Source organism: Harpegnathos saltator, unplaced genomic scaffold (genome assembly GCF_003227715.2).
Source record: "Harpegnathos saltator strain DR-91 unplaced genomic scaffold, Hsal_v8.6 scaffold774, whole genome shotgun sequence".
NCBI lineage: Eukaryota > Metazoa > Arthropoda > Insecta > Hymenoptera > Formicidae > Harpegnathos > Harpegnathos saltator.
The window spans coordinates 90,035-111,466 of record NW_020230620.1 but is presented as its reverse complement, the minus strand read 5'-3'; the positions used below and the strand labels follow the sequence as shown (position 1 = coordinate 111,466).

The window sequence follows — 21,432 nt, the reverse complement described above, 5'->3', positions numbered from 1 at the left end:
CACAGACGCGTGATCGTTTGCAACAGCCCGCAGCTTCTATTTCCGATCCGGATTCGGAATACGAAGGCGAACCTCTTTTTCGCGCTTTCTCTCTCTCTCTCTCTCTCTCTCTCTCTCTCTCTCTCTCTCTCTCTCTCTCTCTCTCTCTGCAGAACGACGTGGCTGATGCAGGGCAACTCGTTTACCGATGAGGAGGCAACGTCGCGGATCATTCAACTGGACACACACGAGACATACTTCCCGGTAAACACCAGAGAGCGGAGATATCTTACAGAGCGCGAATCGGCAAGCTCATCAGCTGCGCGTGATCGCTGCCGCCGTTCACCAACATGGTCATATCCGCGTGGTGGAGGGCGGCTAACGCGGAAAAACGAGGAAGATCCGCATCCGTTGCACCACACAAGACGGTAGACCGGACGTCTTCTTCGTCCTCGTGCAGGCCGTCAAGAGGAAAAGAGGAAAGCTGTGTCTGTCGAAGAAAACGTCGCGAGGAGCACGAGACTGAGCATCATCCACGAGAATCTATTAGAAACTGGACTGTGGAAGAGGCTCCGAGACTCCCTGCGCAATGTCTCTGGAAGCTTTTTCCCGTAATCCCGTAATCTCCCATGATATTCACCACGTCACCTGTTTTCATCTTCTTGGGGTGTTTTCGGGAGAGAAACGACTCTGAAAGTAAAGTGAGTGTATCCAGGTGTGTGTGGATGAGAGAAATTCCTCCTTTGGAATACGCCTCTCGCCTTTCACATGTCGAATCGTCCGCCGTCGTCGTCGTCGACGTCGAAGATTTCACGTCGCAAAATGCAGCGCTTTTTCGACAGCTTTTTGGCAGGATTAGATCTCTTCTCATATAATCATCGTGAAAATGATCTCTTTCGTTCGCTCCTTCACCACACCACGATAGGCTGGTTTTTACGTCGCACGTTTCGCATTCTCTCTCGACGTTCCTCTATTCGACGCTCTCTATGTGTCTCTCAATTGATCCAACCTATTTTTCTATTCCATTCTATTCTCGTCAAATTTCGGGCAAGACCCATCAAGGGTGCGCAAGGTGTCCAGCCCTTTGTTGTTTCCCGATGTTTTGACTCGCTGACAAGTTCTTTTACCTTTTACCCGATTCGTTTTATTCTTAAATCAATAACGATTGTTTCATCATTAACGATCTTTCTTTTCCATACCTAGGATTATGTTGGATTATGTTGGTTCGTCGAGAAATCGAGAACACTCTGATATACGGTAACGAACAACTGACACAAACGGATCATTCGTTCCTTCGATCTCGCCGAGACACTGCCGTTAGTTTTCTCGTTCCACCTGCTGTACCGCTGCTATACCGTTGCGATACTTGCCGCGCTAGCTAGCGCAAGTCCAGTTGGCGTTAATTGTGTAAAGTAGATCGCAATTTGTGTAACTTATAAGCGCCAGTGGCGATTACACATTTTGCTGAGAAGAGATTTAATAATTTATCACGCCGCAACGAATCACGCCGTACCTCCCTCCTCTCCCTCTCTCTCTCTCTCTCTCTCTCTCTCTCTCTCTCTCTCTCTCTCTCTCTCTCTCTCTCTCTCTCTCTCTCTCTCTCTCTCTCGATATCAATTACATTTATTAGTTTCACACGTTGCGTGAACATCTGACCGTAATTCTTCTTTGCGAATCCTTCATTCCTCCATGGAATCATACACGTTGATCAAACGTGTACTGATGACGCGAAGCGACGGTGATTTCCGTCGGCGAAATGTTTGCGCGGCGTTTGCGGTTTAAACGAGTTTAAACGACTCGCATCGCGCGTACGATCACGCACGAACGATCGCGGGCTGTTTCGAAAACAAAAGTTGGAAACAAGAGCCGTGAGCAGACTCCGTATCACGACTTAAGAACACGGTGCGTGTCCGATCATTTTCACTTCCGTAGAAAAGGGAAAAGGGAAAGCGGCGCCGTTGTCTCAGAACAAGAGACTGTATCATGACAGCGAAATGACTCTTTGTTGTTCGTCAGAAACTTTTGCTGACTAAACGCGCGACATGTCCCTGAACGTTGGAAAACACCAATTCTTTTTCGCGCCTAAAGCGCGTCCATTCGCTAAAGGCCAAACTTCACGAAGGTTTTTCAAGTTTCTGAGGTTCAGGCACACACGATTCAATATATATTTTCTTTTCGGGGATTCAGGCTCTCTTTTAATTTGACAATTAATTTAATTCATATTCCTTATAGTCCCATCTCTCTCCTCTTTTCCCTTCCTCTTATACTTTTAATTGATAATCGATGAGATATAGTGAATAAATTTGATAAAATCTGCAGGATCACACACACACACACACACGCACGCTCAATTTTCACAAAAGATCCTATTATTACTAGTCGATTGTTGAATAAAATGCGAGTAAATGGAAAAAAGAGCATTTTCTGTGACAATTGACAAATGAGACAAATCCTACCTGATGACTTGCCGGGGTTAGATTCTTCGATCGGCTGAAGAGTCCGCGACATCGTCGTCTTCGAGGAAGATTTCGCTCTTCAACGTAAAACAAACGGGCCGTACGGTACAGTGTCGGCGGATCCTGATTGAATACGCTCGTCGAAAATCACACCGATGTGCATTAAATGTGCAACGAGTTCCGTCTTCAAGTCCAATAAACTCGTCTTGGCTGTATTTTTATCGGCTGTACGTCACATCTTCCGCCAGCGTACATTAGCCACCTCTGTTAATTACTCGATGCTATTTAGAAAGCGATTCGAATGCGAATGCGATCGTGGATAAGGTTGCGTATTGGATAAGATCCAAAAGGGCAAGATCCAAAACGTTTCTTGGCGGAGACTGATTTTGCGCAAGGTCACACTCCGTCATACGAGGGAATACACGGGTGTGTCAAAATGGTGTCACATGGACTCGCAGAATTTTTCAATATTGTAGTCTTTTCACCGAAACGTTATACGCTATACGGTGTTGCTTTCTTTTTCCGCATAGTAGATAAACAAGTCCGTTCGAGATTCGCTTCAGTCGCTTCAGAGGCAAAAATTTTCGACGCTGTGAAATGCATTCGTTCGCGGACCACCAGTTACCTCTTCTCTTCTTATAGATCTCTGGCGATCTTACAGATGAATTTCATTCATTCGTCTTGTTTCGAAAGAGCGGAAGGAGAAAGAGGTTCTTTCTCACCCATCAGACACCCATCAGTGGTACAATGGACGGTAACATCGTTTTTATTCCCTCATCAGGTAGGAACTCTTTTCGACGAAGAATCTCTCTTTTCCGTCAAAAAAGAATCTGATACTTGCGATGCAACCGTTCGGTCGATATTACGGTGTTAGAAAATGTGCTTTATTCTCGTTTATTTTCTAATTCACAAGTCACTTTTCCTGACGCTGTCGTATGAGAGAGAGAGAGAGAGAGAGAGAGAGAGAGAGAGAGAGAAAGAGAGTGAGAGAGAGAGAGAGAGAGAGAGAGAAACAGAGATTGACAAACATTCTTCTCTCTTCTCTTACTCCAAATATATATTCTCGCTTAATAAATGGACATTACGACAAATCGTTCCGCTCTGTCGCTTCTACTTTGATGAAACAGAAAGAGGGAAAGAGAGAGGGAGAGCTCTTTCATTTTTAAAAATTGTTGCATCTGCGAGCACAGCGATACATCTTTCCGCAAACCGACGTCTTCGCGGTCCGATTGTGTCTGCTGAAAATATAAGTATCGTATCACATCTGCTGTATCCTTATCCATAGACGCGCGATATGGTAGAAAATCCACGGTAATATCGGGCACGGAAACATTCGATAGAAGGCACACGGTGGAAGAATCCCCAATAGCACGTGCGGCGACTCGCGCGTCGCGTCACGTGCGAGCGACTGAGGCACACCACGCGCGATTCTCGACGTTCGCGTTCGATACGCGCGGCTGCCGTGTACTTTCGAATAACGGGTACTGCTAGCTGCTGCTGCTGCTGCTGTTACCGCTGTTACCGCTGTTACGAGAGAGAGAACACCGCGAGAGGAAAACGTACGTCGGTCGTACGTCGACCAGCACTGCCGCTGCCGCGGCTATGGCCGCGACCAGAGAGTCTAGCGTCCGACGCGATTGGAATCGTTGTATGAGGAGGAGGAGGAGAAGGTCCTTCGCACCTTTCATAAAGTGGGAGACAAGAGTCGAGGAAATATTGTATGCTTCCTCTCTTCTTTTGCAAAATGAGAGAGAGAGGGGGGGGAGGGGGGAGAGACAGAGGAGTCCGTCGATGTGAACAGGATGAAGAAGAGGGAAGAATCATCGCCACTTTCGTTTTACGGGACTTGAAATCGCGTATCTTGCGCTTCTCACGAGACGGATGACGCGGCGCGCGCGTCAGATACAGTTGTAGTCACAGTTATGACACAGACTAAATCGAGGAAAGCAACAACAGCGATATATTGTGTTCGACTTGGATTGACAATTTTATTTCCGCACGCAAATACGCATTTGCCTTTGCGTATAACATGAACCGAGCACAAAATCCAACGTCTCCGTACCAAATGAATGATCCCGATCAATATTATCGTGCATTCATCCCTTTCTATAATATATCTATAATACGTATAATACATCATATCTTTACAATGTACACCTATGTCGGAGTAATTTTAACTAACATTAAGCTCAAACTTGCGTAACTTGTCGCGTTCACATTGGTCAGATTTGTAATTGACAGCGTTTCTCTTGTCTCGAATGATACGCAAAATTCGCAAACAAATAGCGGAGAAAACACACGTTCGCGACTCGTCCTTAAATTCCAAAGGATTGGAAATCCAACTGTTCATCATTTATTCATTTCCCATCGCCTCTCTGGGCGGTATCGCCCAAAGAGTATTTATGCGGTATTCTGTGGTCTTTCTCTATGAAAGAAAGAAACGACACTGTCTCTTCAGAACAGCGAAAGCTGCTCACGAATGCTCCTCGACAGAGACAATTTGTCACTTCTTCTTAGAGCCAAAACCGGAGAATCCCATGATCGCGATCATTTCGTCGGAAGGACCGGCATCGTCCTCAGTGAGTTCCTCGATCTTTCTCTTCTTGTCCTTTCTCTTCTCTTTTCTATACTCTTTGATCTTTTCTTCCTATTGTATAATAAAAGAGTAACTTTATTAAAAAGTTATATATGAAATGAGCATAACTGAACAAAGGGATAATCGTCTCAAACACTGGCTCAGCGATCGAAGGAAAACGTACCTCTTCTTTGAGCTCTTTTACCCTCTGTTCCAAATCGTAATCCTTCTTTTTCTCTTCAAGTTTCTTCTTATTCTGTGCAAATCTAGCTTTGACCTGCTCCAATGTGGATCTCTCTATCTTCATAGACATACCCAGATTACGTTGATCTGTGGATAATTACAAATTGAGACATCAATGAGATGACAGTTTAATTTTATTTCTAAATGTTGTTTAAAAGTGTACTAAAAACTTCAACTTACGTTTTGTCCCATTGATGTGGTCCAAGAAATTGATGGAATCTTTAACAACACAGTCACAGACATTGCAATAGTATCTGTAAGTAGAAATATAACAGTGATAATATATCATTAGAGGGATTTGTCCAAGTAACAATTTCTTTTTACAGAGTTGAAGACAGATCAATATTTTGTAAAAGATGATTGACTTTGATCATCTACGATTGCTTCAATTACTGGTAACCATAGATCATATAAATGAAATCTTGCAGAAAATTGTAAGTATATACTTTGTGTACTTTGAAACAAATATATGCACGTGCGCATATACGCACACGCACACATACACACACACATACACACGCGCGAGCATATGCATACAAATATTAAATTGAACTAATCGTACCCTCCAGTTTGCGAAGACGGTGTATTTTTATTGATAACTACACTCTTTCCCAATTTCGATTCGAGATCTACTTTATAATCTCTCTGTTTTAGCAACTCTCTCTTAACTGCTGGTTGCTTAGGAATACCCAATTCCTCTTCTGCAATCTCATCTTGAAGCCTTTGAAGAGCAATTCTTTCGTATTCTTCCCGATTCCATTTTCTCCTGTGGTCATCAGGTCTCTGTGGAAGATTGTTTCATTGTAAAAATGCATCCAAAAAATCCAACAAATATATTGATATCAAGAATGATAAGATTCGATTGTTTGCAGTACAATGTATATCCATCTCGTAACCTAAATTTTGTCTTTCTATTGCTCAATGATATTCAACAAAATAATAACCATGTTGGAACCGTGTAATTCTTTATTAAGCAAAATAGAGAACGAAATTGAGGAAACGCAGTATAAAATTGGTTTTAATGTACAGAAATAATACGAAATAAACGTTGAAGTTATATATTAGACGACTGTTTGCATAACATATAATCCCGTAAACCGAACGATTGAGGTTAAGAAATTGGGAGTCACGCAGATATAACTTGTAATTATATATATGTATATATATATATATATAATTACAAGTTATATTTTACAAGTTTATATATATATATATATATTAATTAAATATTGAAAATTGCACGTAATCGATATTTGTATAGAAAATTTTACAAACAGATACATACACGCACGCACGCACGCACGCACGCCTACACAAATACAAAATATATTTTAAAAACGCAAATAATTACCGTAGACATCCTTGCTCTATTATTACGACGCCTTTATCAAGATGTATAACCAGAGTAAATAAATCGTTGCGTTTATTCATTCATTCATTCAATATATGGCTCTGAGTAGTTATTACAATCCTTCTCCTACGCCAATTACAACGATTTTGAAAATAAAAGAGAAACAGGGACAATGCGTACGCAGTCCCCAAGATCAAAAATATACGTAGTTATAGGAACCGCATCCAACCGCCACGGAGGCGAACAAAAGACTATATCGTTGTGTTTAATTAAAGCAGAGAAATCTGAAAGCGGCCACTGAGCCAGATTCTAAGGGAAATTTCTTTCGGACGCGTCCTCTGAGAAAGTACTTGCAAACCAGAGAGAAGAAGGAGAGAGGTCACGGGCCGCTTTTAGCCGAGCCCAGTGTGAAGCGCCCTCTGTACAACCGTGCACATGAACTACGATGCCAATGTCCACAACTCTTTTCTGATTTACATTATGGTACAGGACTTTTTTGTTCTTCTCACTTAGCTCTATATCCCTACGGAGCCCGTGTCCCAAAGTTCTGAGACACCCTGTATATATATATATATATATATACAGGGTGTCCGGAATGTGATCATTAATATTTTGTGTACTGGTAGAACTCGTTAAAACAATTAAAAAAGTCCTGTGCCATTTCACAATTTTTTCAATATTTATTCCGTAATTAATTAAAATGTGTAAACGAATGAGCGCACGAGAAAGCGACAGGACGGGCACTGTGTATAAGAAGATGGCTTACCTCGCGCGGCGAGAGGCAACCGTAAGCGACAAGAGGCGTGCGCGCGCGACAAGGAGCGAGCGAGCGAGCGCGAACGACGAGCGAGCGAGCGCAAGTGACAAGGGCTCTCTACGCGCTCATTGGCTCACATGTTTCAATTAATAACTCGATAACTATTGCCAATTTGACATTATGGTACATGACTTTTCTTCTCTGTCACACCCAATCTACCAGTACACAAAATATTAATGATCACATTTCGGACACCCTGTATATATAAATTTTATATATATACATACAAATGTATTACATACATACAAACGATATACGTACAAATGTATATTAATTAAAATGTACATGCAATAAATACTAATTATATATAATATATACCTCTTTTTGAATTGTGTGTCCATGCTCCTTCATAAAACGTAGAAAAGGCTGTTTGTATAATGAATTGGCTGTTGTATAATGAATTTATCTTCCTATTCTTCTGTAATATATATATATATATATTTATTTATTTATTCGTAAGAGTTAAAAAAACATAAATTAAAAAAAAATAACAAAACACAGCTGGGCGCGAACACGCAACCTGGCGAGTGCCAGCACCGTGCCCAGTCTGCTGCCCTGCGCCGTCAATTGGAAATAATTCTGCAAATATGTTAGAATAACGGAGGATACTTAAAATCGCGAAATTTCAATTTGTAATTTCTCCCAAATGCTTGAATGTTGCATCGTCTCCTGTTAACAGTATCTTTTGCTGGACCTATGCTACATTTCTGCTAAAACTCGTCAAAATCAGTGACCTCAAGTTTGGCAGTAGCTCTTGTCAGATTATAGCCGCAGACTTCTATATACTAACTAGACCGCTGACTTCTGGCAAAACGTGTCGCAAGTGGAGGGGGTGTATGCCGCCATGATGAAGGTACCAGTACTCACACTAACAGAAATCACACGGACAGTCACTACTGAAGTCAATATTAGATATTTTAATTGAAATTTAATATATGTAGAAAAATCAAATGAAATAAAGAGAAATATGGAAAGAAATGTGTAATTCTTTTCTTTATTATAAGGAAACATTGTGAAATGTATATGTATACACACGTGTGTGTGTGTGTGTGTAAAGTTTACTTAATTTATTAACTATTTTCACATATTTATATATGCCGAAAAAGGAAAAATTGATATAAATTCAGATGAGATTGAATAAAAAAGATCATATGTGTAATGAAGTAGAACCTTTTATATATTTACTTGTTTTTTATTTTTAAACATTATTTCATAACATGTATTTCAACCTTGCATATATAAAATATATATATACATAACATGAACACATATAATATACTTATCAGTCAATATTAATGCAGATTTTATTAGCTCAGTCTGCATTATTGATGTCATATTGCTTTTAAAAAAATAGCCAATAGGCCACTTCCACTTTCCATTAAGACTAACAAGCATAAACATCAATGCCTCGGTTGCGATCTTGTCTTTGGAATCCATTTTTCCCAACGGTCCCATATTTCCATAATCAGGTATGCCTACCATTTGATGCTTATAATCATCCCATATCATTCGTTTTCTAAATGCCATGGCATCTAACACAAGATTACAATATCGATCATCTGTCGACAGTTTTCCTATCTCGGATAATACGTTTTCATGGAAGCCAGGCTCTGCATTAACTGACAATAGTAGCTTTCTCAAAGTTGATGGAGCAGGTAATCTGAACATTTTCCTGGAAAATATGTAATATTTTACTAAAAAAATATATATATAGAGTTTGCACTAATAATGAACATTAACATTATTTCATTGTAACATATACAAGATGCAATTATTAAGCAATAAAAATATGATCCCATTTTATATTAAAATTGCAGCATTGTTTTCAACTTCACATCAACAATTTGCTTCACCACAGTTTTTTTTTTCTATGAATAACAGTAACAAATTATTTTTTCATAAATACATGTAATATCAACAATGCAATAAACACAATACCAAGTTTTATTACCATTCACCAGTTACAAGTTAGTTAAATATTTAACTTTAAAAATTTTTAAATTTAACATCTAGTTAAATTGCACACCACGCAAGATTTTATAAGGAGAGTTTAAAAATATTTTATAATAGTATGAGCTATTTGCATTGAAGAACAGAACAGGATATTGAAGAAACGAGTTAAAAGCAGAAAATGTTAATAATTAGTTATTTTTTATGAAAAACAGGTTATTTAATAAAATAAAACTTATGCCCATGCAGCATACAATGTTCTAAGAACGTCTTAAAGAACATACTTAGAATCTTGGAACATCATTAAGACGTTTGTAGAAAGTATCTGTGTTGTTTTAATGTATCTGTAACGGACAATAAGGACATTAAAAAAGAAGGGAAAAAGAAAACCTATTACCTACAAAATGCATAACCTTTTGGTGATGAAAAATACAAGGATAAAGCAAACTCTTTCACCTCGTCTGTATAACGTTCACCTTTACTTTTGCGCTTCTGGTTTTTACTTCATTTTGCATAATTTAGAACATAACACCACCAAAGTGTTCTTTTAGTAATTACAAACTGTCATTATCCATGATTTGCTTTTGTTGTAATTCATTAAGCAATGTTTCCATTGAACTGATCTTTTTATCACGTCTCTGCAACTTCCATTTCAATGTTCTATTTTCGTTTTGTAATTTCTTTAAACTTTTAGATTGAACCATCTCCTCAATAGATGTTTCTTCCTCTGAGTCTGTATTTGTTGAGTTGCTTCTAATATTTTGTGTATCGGATATAATGGAATATTTTCCTGGTTTCATTTCAACAGCTATCTGTTTTGTATTCAGGTGTATAACTCTTTTTTCGATAGGTGTATGTGATAATTACATTAAATTTGTGCTCTTTATAGCAGCTTCGTTATCAATATAATTATGATCAATACTGTCAGTCAAGATACTGGTTTTACTATTTTCAATACTGAAAACTTCTTTTAGATTTAACAATGTGTTACACTGCTCATTTTCTTCATTATTTGAAGACTGGCCTCTTGGTACCGCATCTGGACGTAAAATTACACGAGTATATCCCATACCTGCTGTAACATCATTTTTGCTAAAATGCAAACTACATATTTTGCTGTTCTTCCAATTTGTTGGCTTCCAATTTGATTTTTTAACTACAGCTATCCATTTATGAGGACGATTTTCATCTTTTAAGGGAAACCTGTAATATTAAAAGTACAAGATACTATTCGACAAATGACACTATATATCCTGTTATTATCCTGAACAGTGTTATAAATGTTTTTTACATGGTTACTACAATATTGTACAGATAATTTAAATGATACTTGCATCCTTCACTTGTGCTTTTCTTTCTAAATATAAAGAAGATTTCATCTTTACTCATTATTCTTATAAAAGCAGCTCTTCATTTAATCTAACCAAAATAATATGTTTCAATAAACAAATACTATACGTACCCAAACAAATGTACACCACTTTTCGATTTCCATTTCATATTACAATTTCTCACACAGCACTGTTTTCCCATCACTTTTTCTTTTCATTACTTTTTCTTCTAACCTCTTTGATCTTCTGTATTTCTTCACTTTATCCATATGACTAGAGTAGTCTATAATGAAACACGTGACACATCACAGATATTACAAATTCACACGCACTCTCAATATGGCGTCTTCACACCACTATCACCCCATCGCCAGAAGTCAGCGGTCTAGTTAGTATATAGAAGTCTGTGATTATAGCCCAGAAAGAATTAGCCTCGCTAAGGGTTTACCAATCAGAAGCGAGATTCAGTGGAAAATCTAGTAATGTTGTCCAACTGTTGAGTCTGCTGAATGCACCCATTGGCTGCGTTCAGAAAACACAACGGTTATGCAACGGTTGAGTAATTCGTCAACGTTATTGGTCTGAATGTAAGGATCTAACAGTAAGGACCAATAGTTACTAAACGCTCAGTGAGCGCTTTGTTTTCTGAACGCAACCATTGTATCATTAGGCCTGTTCGTTTTGTCTGCACTGCTGAACTGGTGCATTAAGTTAAAGTGAGACAAACGTAGATTCTCTCACATCAACTTGGTGCACCAGTTCAGCAGTGCAGACAAAACGAACAGGCCTATTGCTAGAAGTTGTCTGTGCGGTTTTGAAATATTTTTTCTGAATCGCAGATGGCGCATTGCGTAAAAATATGCACGCATTTTCTCAAGGGGCGCGTCGGAAAAAAACATCTGGGGTATCGGCCTAATGGCCATTCTTCAGGCTCTTCTCTGGTGTATACGCATAGTAATAGCATAAGCCCGCCTCGACCAATGAGCATCTAAGTAAAGGTTGCCATGTTGATTTACGGAGCAAACTACTTACTTTTTCCTAGACGCTCATTGGTCGAGACTATCTTATCAAGAGGCACGGTAGTGCCTATTATTACGCGAAACTGCGAGTTGAAACGAGGTGAGATATTCATATCTCAGGAATGGCTGAATTCTATACACATGCATCTATGTCATTTTGGCTGTGTTCCAATATTCACTGCCAGCACTGAAAATCTATAATATACGTGACACAAATTATGTATTTTCAGTACTAGCAGTGAATTTTGGAACACAGCTTTTGTGTGCGATAATCCTTACCTTGTGTGATGAAAGCGCTCCCGTGGGCGCAAAATATGTATTTCGGACTACGTATCCAAGTTTCTCAGTGTATAATATAAAAGTATTATGGTTCTGTTCCATGCTATATTTTCACATTCATTTTTACAGAGAATGCTTCGAAAAGAGGCTTCCAAGAAATTCTTACAGTATGGTCGCTCTTAAGTTTTTCTCGGGTGATGTATGTATGTACATACATACATACACACAAGTACTTTTGATCAATTGTTATTTGATTTTGAATTTTAATTGAACGTCATGTGACGCATATGGTGTTCAAAGATGCGGTAATCAGTTCTCTTCCACATCGTACAGCTCACAGAGGTAAGGTTGTGACTCATGTTACTCATGGTAGGCCAGTGCTAGATAGATTCGCTAATAACCTGAAAAGGTTAATCGGTAAGTGAATATTATTTCAGTGTGTGACACGGATGATACGATTCGTTGCGTCATGATAGAACGACGATTAATGCGGCAAGTAAATATATAGTAAATGCGGATTGAGAAGACTCGAGAGAAATACGCGCGTGTGAGAGCAACTATGCCTTCAGAGATGAGATCGATCGACAGAAGTGATTGGATCACAGTGGCTGTTTTGTGTTTTGTAAATCTTATAAATTATATGGATCGCTTTACAATTGCTGGTAAGTTATATTTTATGATACAATAACAAATGCATACGCTTATACGTATATTTAGGAAATTCGAGACATTGCTCAACGAAACATTCAAGAAATTAATATTCGATATATCAATGAGCAAATTTTTCATCTCAGGTATCTTGAACGATATTAAACATGACTTTGATATTACCAACGATAAGTCAGGATTACTACAAACTGCATTCATTTTGAGTTATATGGTATTTGCACCATTATTTGGATACTTGGGAGATCGTTACAATAGAAAATTTATTATGAGCAGTGGAGTATTTTTATGGTGTCTAACAACGTTGATGGGTTCTTATATGAAAGTAAGTATAATTTTTATGATATATCACATACTTCACACATACACGTGTGTGTGTGTGTGTGTGTGTGTGTGGCGCGAATGCACATGTGCATACATGTGTGTGTATATGTGTATGTATATAAAGCTAGCTATATATGTTTAATTTATTTCAGACATTTGGATGGTTCCTGTTTTTCAGGACACTTGTTGGTATAGGAGAGGCAAGTTACTCCACAATTGCTCCAACCATAATTAGTGATTTATTCGTGAAAGATGTGCGTTCAAAAATGCTTGCCCTTTTTTACTTTGCTATTCCAGTTGGAAGGTACACGGATGATTTCATTTATCTACCTTATTAAATGCGTTGAGATATATACATATATATATATTTATTTATTTATTTATTTACTTAACTACTTATTTATCTTATATATGAGGTTGTACATGTGCACATCTCTACAAGTTACGTGTGGTTTTAGCGGTTTAGGATATATTACGGGAGGTGAAACAGCCCGTATTACTGGCCACTGGCAATGGGGATTACGTATTACTCCTGTATTAGGTGTTGTAGCAATTCTTCTATTACTCACTGTTGTAAAAAATCCCATCAGAGGTGAACGAGAAGGTGGTGTTCATTTGACAAGTACCACATGGTCGTACGATATAAAGCAGTTATCAAAAAAGTATTTATCGATAACATTACTTTTATTATTGTAATCGTAAGAATTTCTGCGATTGGATTTCTTGCGAATCGATCCTTTTTATATACCAAAATCTCTTTTTCTTTCTCTCTTACAGCGATATTCTGTATTTTTATCTATCGTTTCAAGTTGTTGTATTGTGCATCTTTTTTTTTTTTGGGATAAGACGAAGCACAAGTTCCGTGTTTATCTCTAAAAATTATATTGTTTTCAGAATGTTTCAGTAGTACCATTGATATATTATTGACATGATTTTCAGTCCAAGCTTTATGCTCTCTACCGCAGGATTTACTTGCGTGGCATTTGTCGCTGGTGCATTGGCATGGTGGGCACCGACATATTTACAACTAGGTTTCCAATTACATTCTGACAACACAGATGTTAATCCGGATGAGTACGTTTCTCAATATTATATGTCATTGTAGCGTGCATTAGATAAAGATTTTGTACAGACGATATACATAATGCCTTAAAACTTGTATATATAAATTTATGTACTGTAATGTTCCAGTGTCGCATATAAATTCGGATTGATCGGCATGGCATCTGGCTTAATAGGAGTACCCTTAGGTTCGACATTAGCACAAAAGTTACGATCTCATTGGCAGCAAGCTGATCCTCTGATTTGCGCTACTGGTCTTCTAATAAGCGCGCCTTTATTATTCTTCGCTATGATTACTGCCAATACAAATTCCGTTCTCTGTTACACGTTGATATTTTTCGGTCAGTTGTCGTTGAATTTGAATTGGTCTATCGTAGCAGACATGTTGTTGGTAAGTAGCTTGTACAAAACGCAAAAGTGCAACAGACAACATTAGACAAACAGACAGTTATATCTCTCGTAACTTTCTCTTATTCGCTTCGATAAATTGAATCGTGTCTGTTGTTGTTTCGCAGTATGTGGTAGTTCCTACAAGGAGATCTACGGCGGAGGCATTCCAAATACTTATCGCTCATGCATTCGGAGACGCGGGCAGCCCCTATCTTATTGGACTCGTATGTAGAGACAATTTGTTCAATTTTCCGATTCCTCAATACCTAATCCAGACTTACCCGAGATACCGGAGATTTTATCGGGATACTGTACGGCAGAGTACAGTAGAGATACGGAGATTTTATCGGGGTATGTACGTTTTTTTGTACACGTCACATATGTACAACCCAGTACAGCAGAGCTGGACACGATCTGCGCATTTCGGACGAAATGCGCAGATCGTGTCCAGCTCTGCTGTACGGGGTTGTACATATGTGACGTGTACAAAAGAACGTACATACAGATGTCCGAAACTTGAGTCACTCCAATCCATTTGGTAAACTATCCATTGATGGGTAAATTCCTGAGAACATTCGGGTCCTTTCGCGATTGATCTTTGAAAACATTGGTGCTCGAACGCTTTCAATTTTTTCCATCGCGTTCTGGCCACTTTCAAGTATCAGGATTTTTCTTTCAAAACGTCTCGGATGGTTTGCCGTTAACACATGGTCATTGAGGAGTTTCATTCATTCAGGGCACCCTGTTGTAACTTGTTATTTTTAAATATCATACGATATGCTTGTTTTACGAGTTGTTGTCTCTCTTTACCCGATGTTCCTTTTAGATATCCGAAGGTTTGAAGTCCCTATATCTGCCGAATTTGCCTATAAGAGATCAAGAGCAATCTGGTGTTTACGATGGTCAGAATATAAGCGTCGAATTCCGTAGCCTACAATATGCAATGTTTCTTACAATGTTCGTAGAAGTAATAGGTGCTCTATTTTTCTTCCTGACAGCATTGCATATACAGCAAGACAAAGCATTGGTTGATCTTGCTATCGCGGGTAAGTAACAAATTGTGACTAGCATTGAATCGTAGTTGATGCGTAGGTGACATATTTTATCTTGTATATGCATATTATTACTAATCAGCTTTACGCTTGACGTCAAAAGGTGCACGCACACACACACACACACACACGCACGCACAAAAGCACGCACGCACGCACGCACGCATGCATGCACACACGCACGCACGCACGCACGCACGCACGCACGCACGCACGCACGCACATTTAGACGTGATTAACGTGTGGTCATTTTTTAGATGTAAGATTATCAAAAGTTTCACAATCACACATCGCGTGCCAGCACGCATCACTTCTTTTTTTGTTCGACTCAGTTTTTATATTATACTATTATCTTCTCTTCATCCTAATTGATTTTTATTGTCCGCATGATATTTAGTTGCCGTTTATTGAAACAATCAACATTTACGTATAAATGTTGAGAAAGAGGATGTGTAGGAACTTTGAAACGTCTCTGCATCTGACAAGTGGCTCGAGTTATCCAAGTAAACTTAGTCATCAGAATGACTTTTTACACGTATAATGTTAAAGTCGCTATTATTGAATATAAAAGATGTAATGTATATCCTGTCGAAATATGGGAGAAATTAAATCCAAAAATGTGATGATTGTCATATAAAAAGTGCCGATTGTGAAATTAAAAGTGACGAAAACGTTACGAAGTAATATCTTATCAAGAGAAGATGACGTATTACTTTTTAACATTATTGCACATATTAATATCGTCGTGTTAACAATGTAAGATACGTAACATACGTGTATGATTTCTGTAGTCTAGATCTGGTTGGAATGTGAAGTAAAAATTTGCAACTTTTCTAAAACATTGTATTTTTGCACAGTGCATGAATTGTTCTCAACTTTGGACTTAGAAGCACGAGTTTTGGGATCAAAAGGAAGGTAGTATGATAATTCACGATAATTTTTTAGCATATTAAGTGCTAAATAAGTCCCTGCGTATTACACCGAGTGCATTTTATGGGGTATAAAGGCAGGATACAAGATACCGTCGAATAATGTTTCGACTTTGCGAATCCATATTCGTAAAATTGGTATCAAACATTTAGTCTTTAAGAGATTGCAAGGATAATGATGAAAGAAAAGAAATATTTATAATCACAACTGTTGTTATCGATTTATGAAATCGAAAAGAAAAATATGAACTTGTCAAGTTAATACTCGAGCAGAATGAATCAATTTCGTTTCCGTATAAAAAAGTATCTTTCTTTTTACACTACTTTTACAACCACTTTCACACAGTGGTTTGAGATGTTTGGAGCGTCAAATGAAATCATATAAAAACTCAATATTTAAAAAAATTTTTTAATTATTTTTCATGTTATTGCTTTCTCTTAAATTTGACTCGGTTTTCGTGGCCTTAAACTCATCAACGACGATGTTGTTTGCATTTGTTCCTTTTATTATCGTAATATATAGCGATATAAGGAATTGCGGTTCAAGGTCATCATCATTAATTTTAATATACCTAGCAGTGGTTTCAAATCTTTATTTTATATTCCAGCAATGGAGAAATAGGGTAACGCATTTATCTTTAAATAAAATCTGTTTTAACTTCAAATGCACGGCATTTTAATAAATGCGGTAGCTTTGTCACGTTAGTTTTATCACGAATTTTATCATTTCACATACGTGAGATGTGAGACATAGATGAATCGACGCAATCATTACTACGGAATTTACACACGTTCTCGCACAATGTATAACGTTTACTACAATTGTTCGTAATATCGTTGTGCTGTTTTGTTGGAAGAGTATATAAAACTATTTCATTGAGAAAATTTTTTCTCGTTATGTCGTTCAGTTAGCACCGGAGGTGCCGTTGGTAAACGAGGATAGAGGTTGAAAAGGAAAATAATAAAGTTTGCGTTAAACCTTTGCAGAAACAGATTTTATTTATCGCAGCCTGTATATGGCGTACATAACACGCGGTCTAATCAGGAATGTGCATGCAGTTACTTTTATATAACATATCAACATATCTTTCTTGCAGACAAATGTCTAGATACTAAGAATAATGGGCAAGCTGAATCAACGCATTTATAGATCATCACTGGGCTTCATCTGATAGTGCGCTGTATATCCGGTACATAATTTATTTTCACGATTTCATTATCTTTTGTTGTTTCTTTTTTGTTCCCTACAATTTGGCGATCAGTTTCATCGTACTTGGTTTTGTACATAAGATAGCGCAGTTTTTATACATATATACATATATATATATATTATACTTATGTTTGTCGTAATATAAAGAAAAATATACACACATATACACTATTTAAAAGATATTTCAGTTTGTCATATTTTTTCTTTTTAATTGTGTAAAGTCGCTATATATATATACATACACACACACACACACACACACACACACACACACACACACACACACACACACACATATATACATATAAACATATATAATATTTGTGTTTTGTCGTAACATAGTTATAAAAAAAAAAAACAAAACACGCATACACCATTGGAAAGATATTTAAGTTTGTCAAATGTTTTCTCTTTCATATCGTATGTAAAATCGTGAGTACACGGAATGAAACTTACATTGTCTAACAAACAATGCACTATTTTTATATATTACATATTATATACTAGTACACGCGTGATTTTAATCAGTACGATAGCCTTCTTGAATAATTTCAAATGGATTTCTTCGGTTGGGAATTTTGCGCGGGTCATATTCTGAACCTAAAATAAATTATTATTATTATCTACTACAGTTTTCCAAATCTACGACAGAAAGATAACAATCGAGGTACGTTTGTTTCGGATGTCTTAAAATAGTTGAAAATGAAGAGGACAGTGCCACAATTTTCATTTCTTTTTCTAAAACTTATGAAGATAAAAAGTGTCGCGACCTTTCTACGATATCATCGACGATATAATTAATAAATCGTACGATACATGTACCGTGTGGAGCATACGTAGAGAAATGTTGATTTAGATCCTCATCGGTAAATTAATGACGAATATAATTAATAACGATGTAATTAATAATGTAATTAATGACGAATCAGTAATCAGTGATCACGTAAAGTGGGATGCGAAGAGAAGATTGGAGAGGAGGGAGGACATTACCAAGCATGCCTGTGGTAAATCGGACCTAGAAATGTGATGAAAAAGGGAATCATACTCGCGCGACTCTTGCGATTATCTTTCGGCTTGATCATAACTATACAGATATAGTATAGATACGATAGTGTGTGATGTGTATATATATGTGTGTAAACACACACACGCACACACCCACACACTCACACCCACACCCACACCCAAACCCACACCCACAACCTCACGCACCCACACCCAAACCCACACCCACAACCTCACGCACCCACACCCGCACCCACACCCACATCCCCCCCACACATACACGTCTGTAAAGTAAGAGCATGTACGGGTTAATGTGTAGAAAAATTTATTTTTAATGATTTTTAAGTACATGGATTTGTTGTACTCTATGAGAAGAAAAACGCTATACCATTAATAATGAGTCCAGTCACCACCGGCATTGATAATTGCCTGGCATCTCCGAGGCATAGTTTCCACTAAGTTGACTGCGTATTCGTTCGGTGAAGACCTCCAAATGAGACGAATTTGTCGTGTCAGCTGCTTCAAAGTGCACACTCTTTTTCCTCGAAGCTTGTGCTTGAGATATGCCTCACAATATGGCTAAAATAAAAACTAGGACGATATTTGAAGCCAACTGCCATTTATGCCGTACACGCTCTTACTTTACAGACTGTATATACGCGGGCTATCGTCGTCGGGCTGTATCGTGTGGATGTGACATAATCGACTGAAAATCGAACCTTCCGATCGATCCAATATATAGATTTAGTTTGAAGTGACGTAGAATGTGTTTTTAAAACTAATGAAGCTTGCCTAAAATGCTTTATATGGAATGTAACACAATTGATTAGTTGGTAAAATTTTGAAAATGTGAGACAGGTATGGCATATAATGTTGCATGTACATCGTTGAGAAGTCGAATTGTAACGGGGGTAACGGGATAAGGAATTTATAATCAAGTTAGTCTTCTTTTAAAATATGTACATTACAATTTTATACATCATATTGGTCTCCTCATTTTTACTTAACAAAAATATCGAATATAGAAATGTACACACGCAACGCACGAACGCACACGCACACGCATATGTATACACACGCCGCACGCACGCGCACACATACGCACACACACGTGCACGCTATACAGTAATATGCAGCTATGTATTAGTGTTTTCTGTGTGTGTGTGTGTGTGTGTGTGTGTGTGTGTGTGTGTGTGTGTGTGTGTGTATGTGTGTGTATACACGGGATGAAGCAAATAAGAATTACTACGTTCAAGAATATCTTTGAGATTACGAAAGTTTCGGAGAGAGAAATTTGTCAAATATCGCACAGTATGGAGATACCTCTGTCTTATGTCGATAATAAACGTCTTACAGGTGAAGGTTTGAAGAAAGTATCAATGAAAAATGAACTGTTTTTTAAATAGAAGCATGAATCATCTTTCTTTTTAATAGATAAACGTAGATGATTCTGCATATGAAAACGCCAAAATAAAACGATGACAAAACGTGCCGCCTTTCGGCCGAGTTATTCGGCTGAGAAAATTTGACCTTGTATCTCGAACGTAAATAACGAGACGTTTGGTAACGCATTTATATTCGAGTCGTCTCGTCCACATGCTACGAATACGTAGATTGACGAGGAGAATTCACGCAAGAATATACGTATGCAAAGGAAAATATATGTAGCATTCGAAGCGGTCGAGCGTTGGTTAGTAATTTTGATGCTTTGACTCACACGAGCCAGAGTCGAGTATCTTTTGCGAAAGGAGTTTGTCTCGCGAAGCACTTTTCTTTGGAAAAGAAAGAAACTTGAAGCTGCCGAAACACAAGCTCGCAGAAGTACTAAAGTTTGTTCGATACACTCGATTTCAGCGCAATATCTGCTACTACGCGCACATACGCGTATCGTACGGTAAGAACAAGATGTTGCGTCAATCGTCGAAGCGCTGTTTAGAACGATAATATTTATAGCACTGTGTTACGGACACAAGAAAAACAAGAGGGCCTGAAATAGTTGCGGATGTACAAGTAGTTGTACGGTTCTAATGTTTTTTTATCCAGTCGGCCGAGTTATTGAAAATTAGTAGCAGCACACACAACAAACTGGTCGATTATTTCGCTCAGACGCATGTACGAGTTGACGATACTAACGGTTGGCTTTGCTTTCAGGTGGCAGCATTTCAGACTCGATATGTATATGCAACGATGCAGTTGACAGCGAATTACAGAACGATCGGAATACAATATTAGAAATAAATAGGCATCACGCGGAAACATCCGATTAGAGCGACAGGTTCGAGCGAACCTATAAGCAGCTATTCGAACGGCCACACTGTAACGTTGTCAGAAATATAAGTTTTATTTTAAGTACGTTTAAAGTGTACAGTGTCATACGATACACAAGTGTGTGTGATTGAACTGAAAACATGTGTAAGTGAAACATAAAATGTACAGAGAAAGAAAATTGATGTATACTTAATTACGCGGAGGATCATTCTATACACACACACACACACACATACACACACAACATAGGATAATGCAGCAGAGAGCGTTACACACAGCGAGCGAAGCTCGTCGCGGAGGAGAGTTTTCCTCAGGGAGATGGTTGCGAGTTACCTCAAGTGTGGATGAATAGTGCAGAAAGTCGCAAGTCGCAAGTAATAACAGTTTGAACAGTAGAATACGAACGAGAAGAAAAGTAATATTTTTACAATCGTTGTTGAAAGTGACGCGGTGTATCACGTGGACATTATGAGGGAATAGGTGAAAATTGTACAAAGAATACATGTAGCGAGGGAGAGGGACACAA

The 21,432-nt window shown here is 38.1% G+C and overlaps 3 protein-coding genes across 9 annotated transcripts; 1 reads left to right on the top strand and 2 right to left on the bottom strand.

Moving 5' to 3' along the window:
* Positions 1-4,396: 4,396 nt before the first annotated feature.
* On the bottom strand, positions 4,397-6,980 carry LOC105191738 (zinc finger matrin-type protein 2). The gene is made up of 5 exons (XM_011155361.3): positions 6,605-6,980; positions 5,816-6,036; positions 5,434-5,507; positions 5,195-5,340; positions 4,397-5,082 (listed from the first exon to the last, which is right to left on the bottom strand). The coding sequence occupies exons 1-5, from the start codon at positions 6,611-6,613 to the stop codon at positions 4,939-4,941; spliced, it is 594 nt and encodes a 197-aa protein (XP_011153663.1). The 5' UTR covers positions 6,614-6,980; the 3' UTR covers positions 4,397-4,938.
* Positions 6,981-10,170: 3,190 nt separating this feature from the next.
* LOC112590295 (THAP domain-containing protein 4-like) lies at positions 10,171-11,190 on the bottom strand. The gene is made up of 2 exons (XM_025306360.1): positions 10,834-11,190; positions 10,171-10,574 (listed from the first exon to the last, which is right to left on the bottom strand). Exons 1-2 carry the CDS (start codon positions 10,902-10,904, stop codon positions 10,235-10,237), a joined length of 411 nt encoding a protein of 136 aa, XP_025162145.1. The 5' UTR covers positions 10,905-11,190; the 3' UTR covers positions 10,171-10,234.
* A 951-nt stretch (positions 11,191-12,141) lies between these two features.
* Positions 12,142-21,179, top strand: spin (lysolipid transporter protein spinster). 7 transcript variants are annotated; one of them, XM_025306331.1, is made up of 13 exons: positions 12,142-12,342; positions 12,438-12,662; positions 12,795-12,991; positions 13,143-13,294; positions 13,449-13,652; positions 13,930-14,064; positions 14,182-14,443; positions 14,568-14,666; positions 15,269-15,344; positions 15,441-15,488; positions 16,352-16,409; positions 17,521-17,613; positions 20,790-21,179. In XM_025306331.1, exons 2-12 carry the CDS (start codon positions 12,512-12,514, stop codon positions 17,537-17,539), a joined length of 1,401 nt encoding a protein of 466 aa, XP_025162116.1. In that variant the 5' UTR covers positions 12,142-12,342; positions 12,438-12,511; the 3' UTR covers positions 17,540-17,613; positions 20,790-21,179. The 7 variants fall into 7 exon arrangements, with proteins under 7 accessions (XP_025162116.1, XP_025162117.1, XP_011153686.1 ...); XM_025306332.1 differs by lacking the exon at positions 16,352-16,409; XM_011155384.3 differs by having other exon boundaries at positions 15,269-15,488.
* Positions 21,180-21,432: the final 253 nt, after the last annotated feature.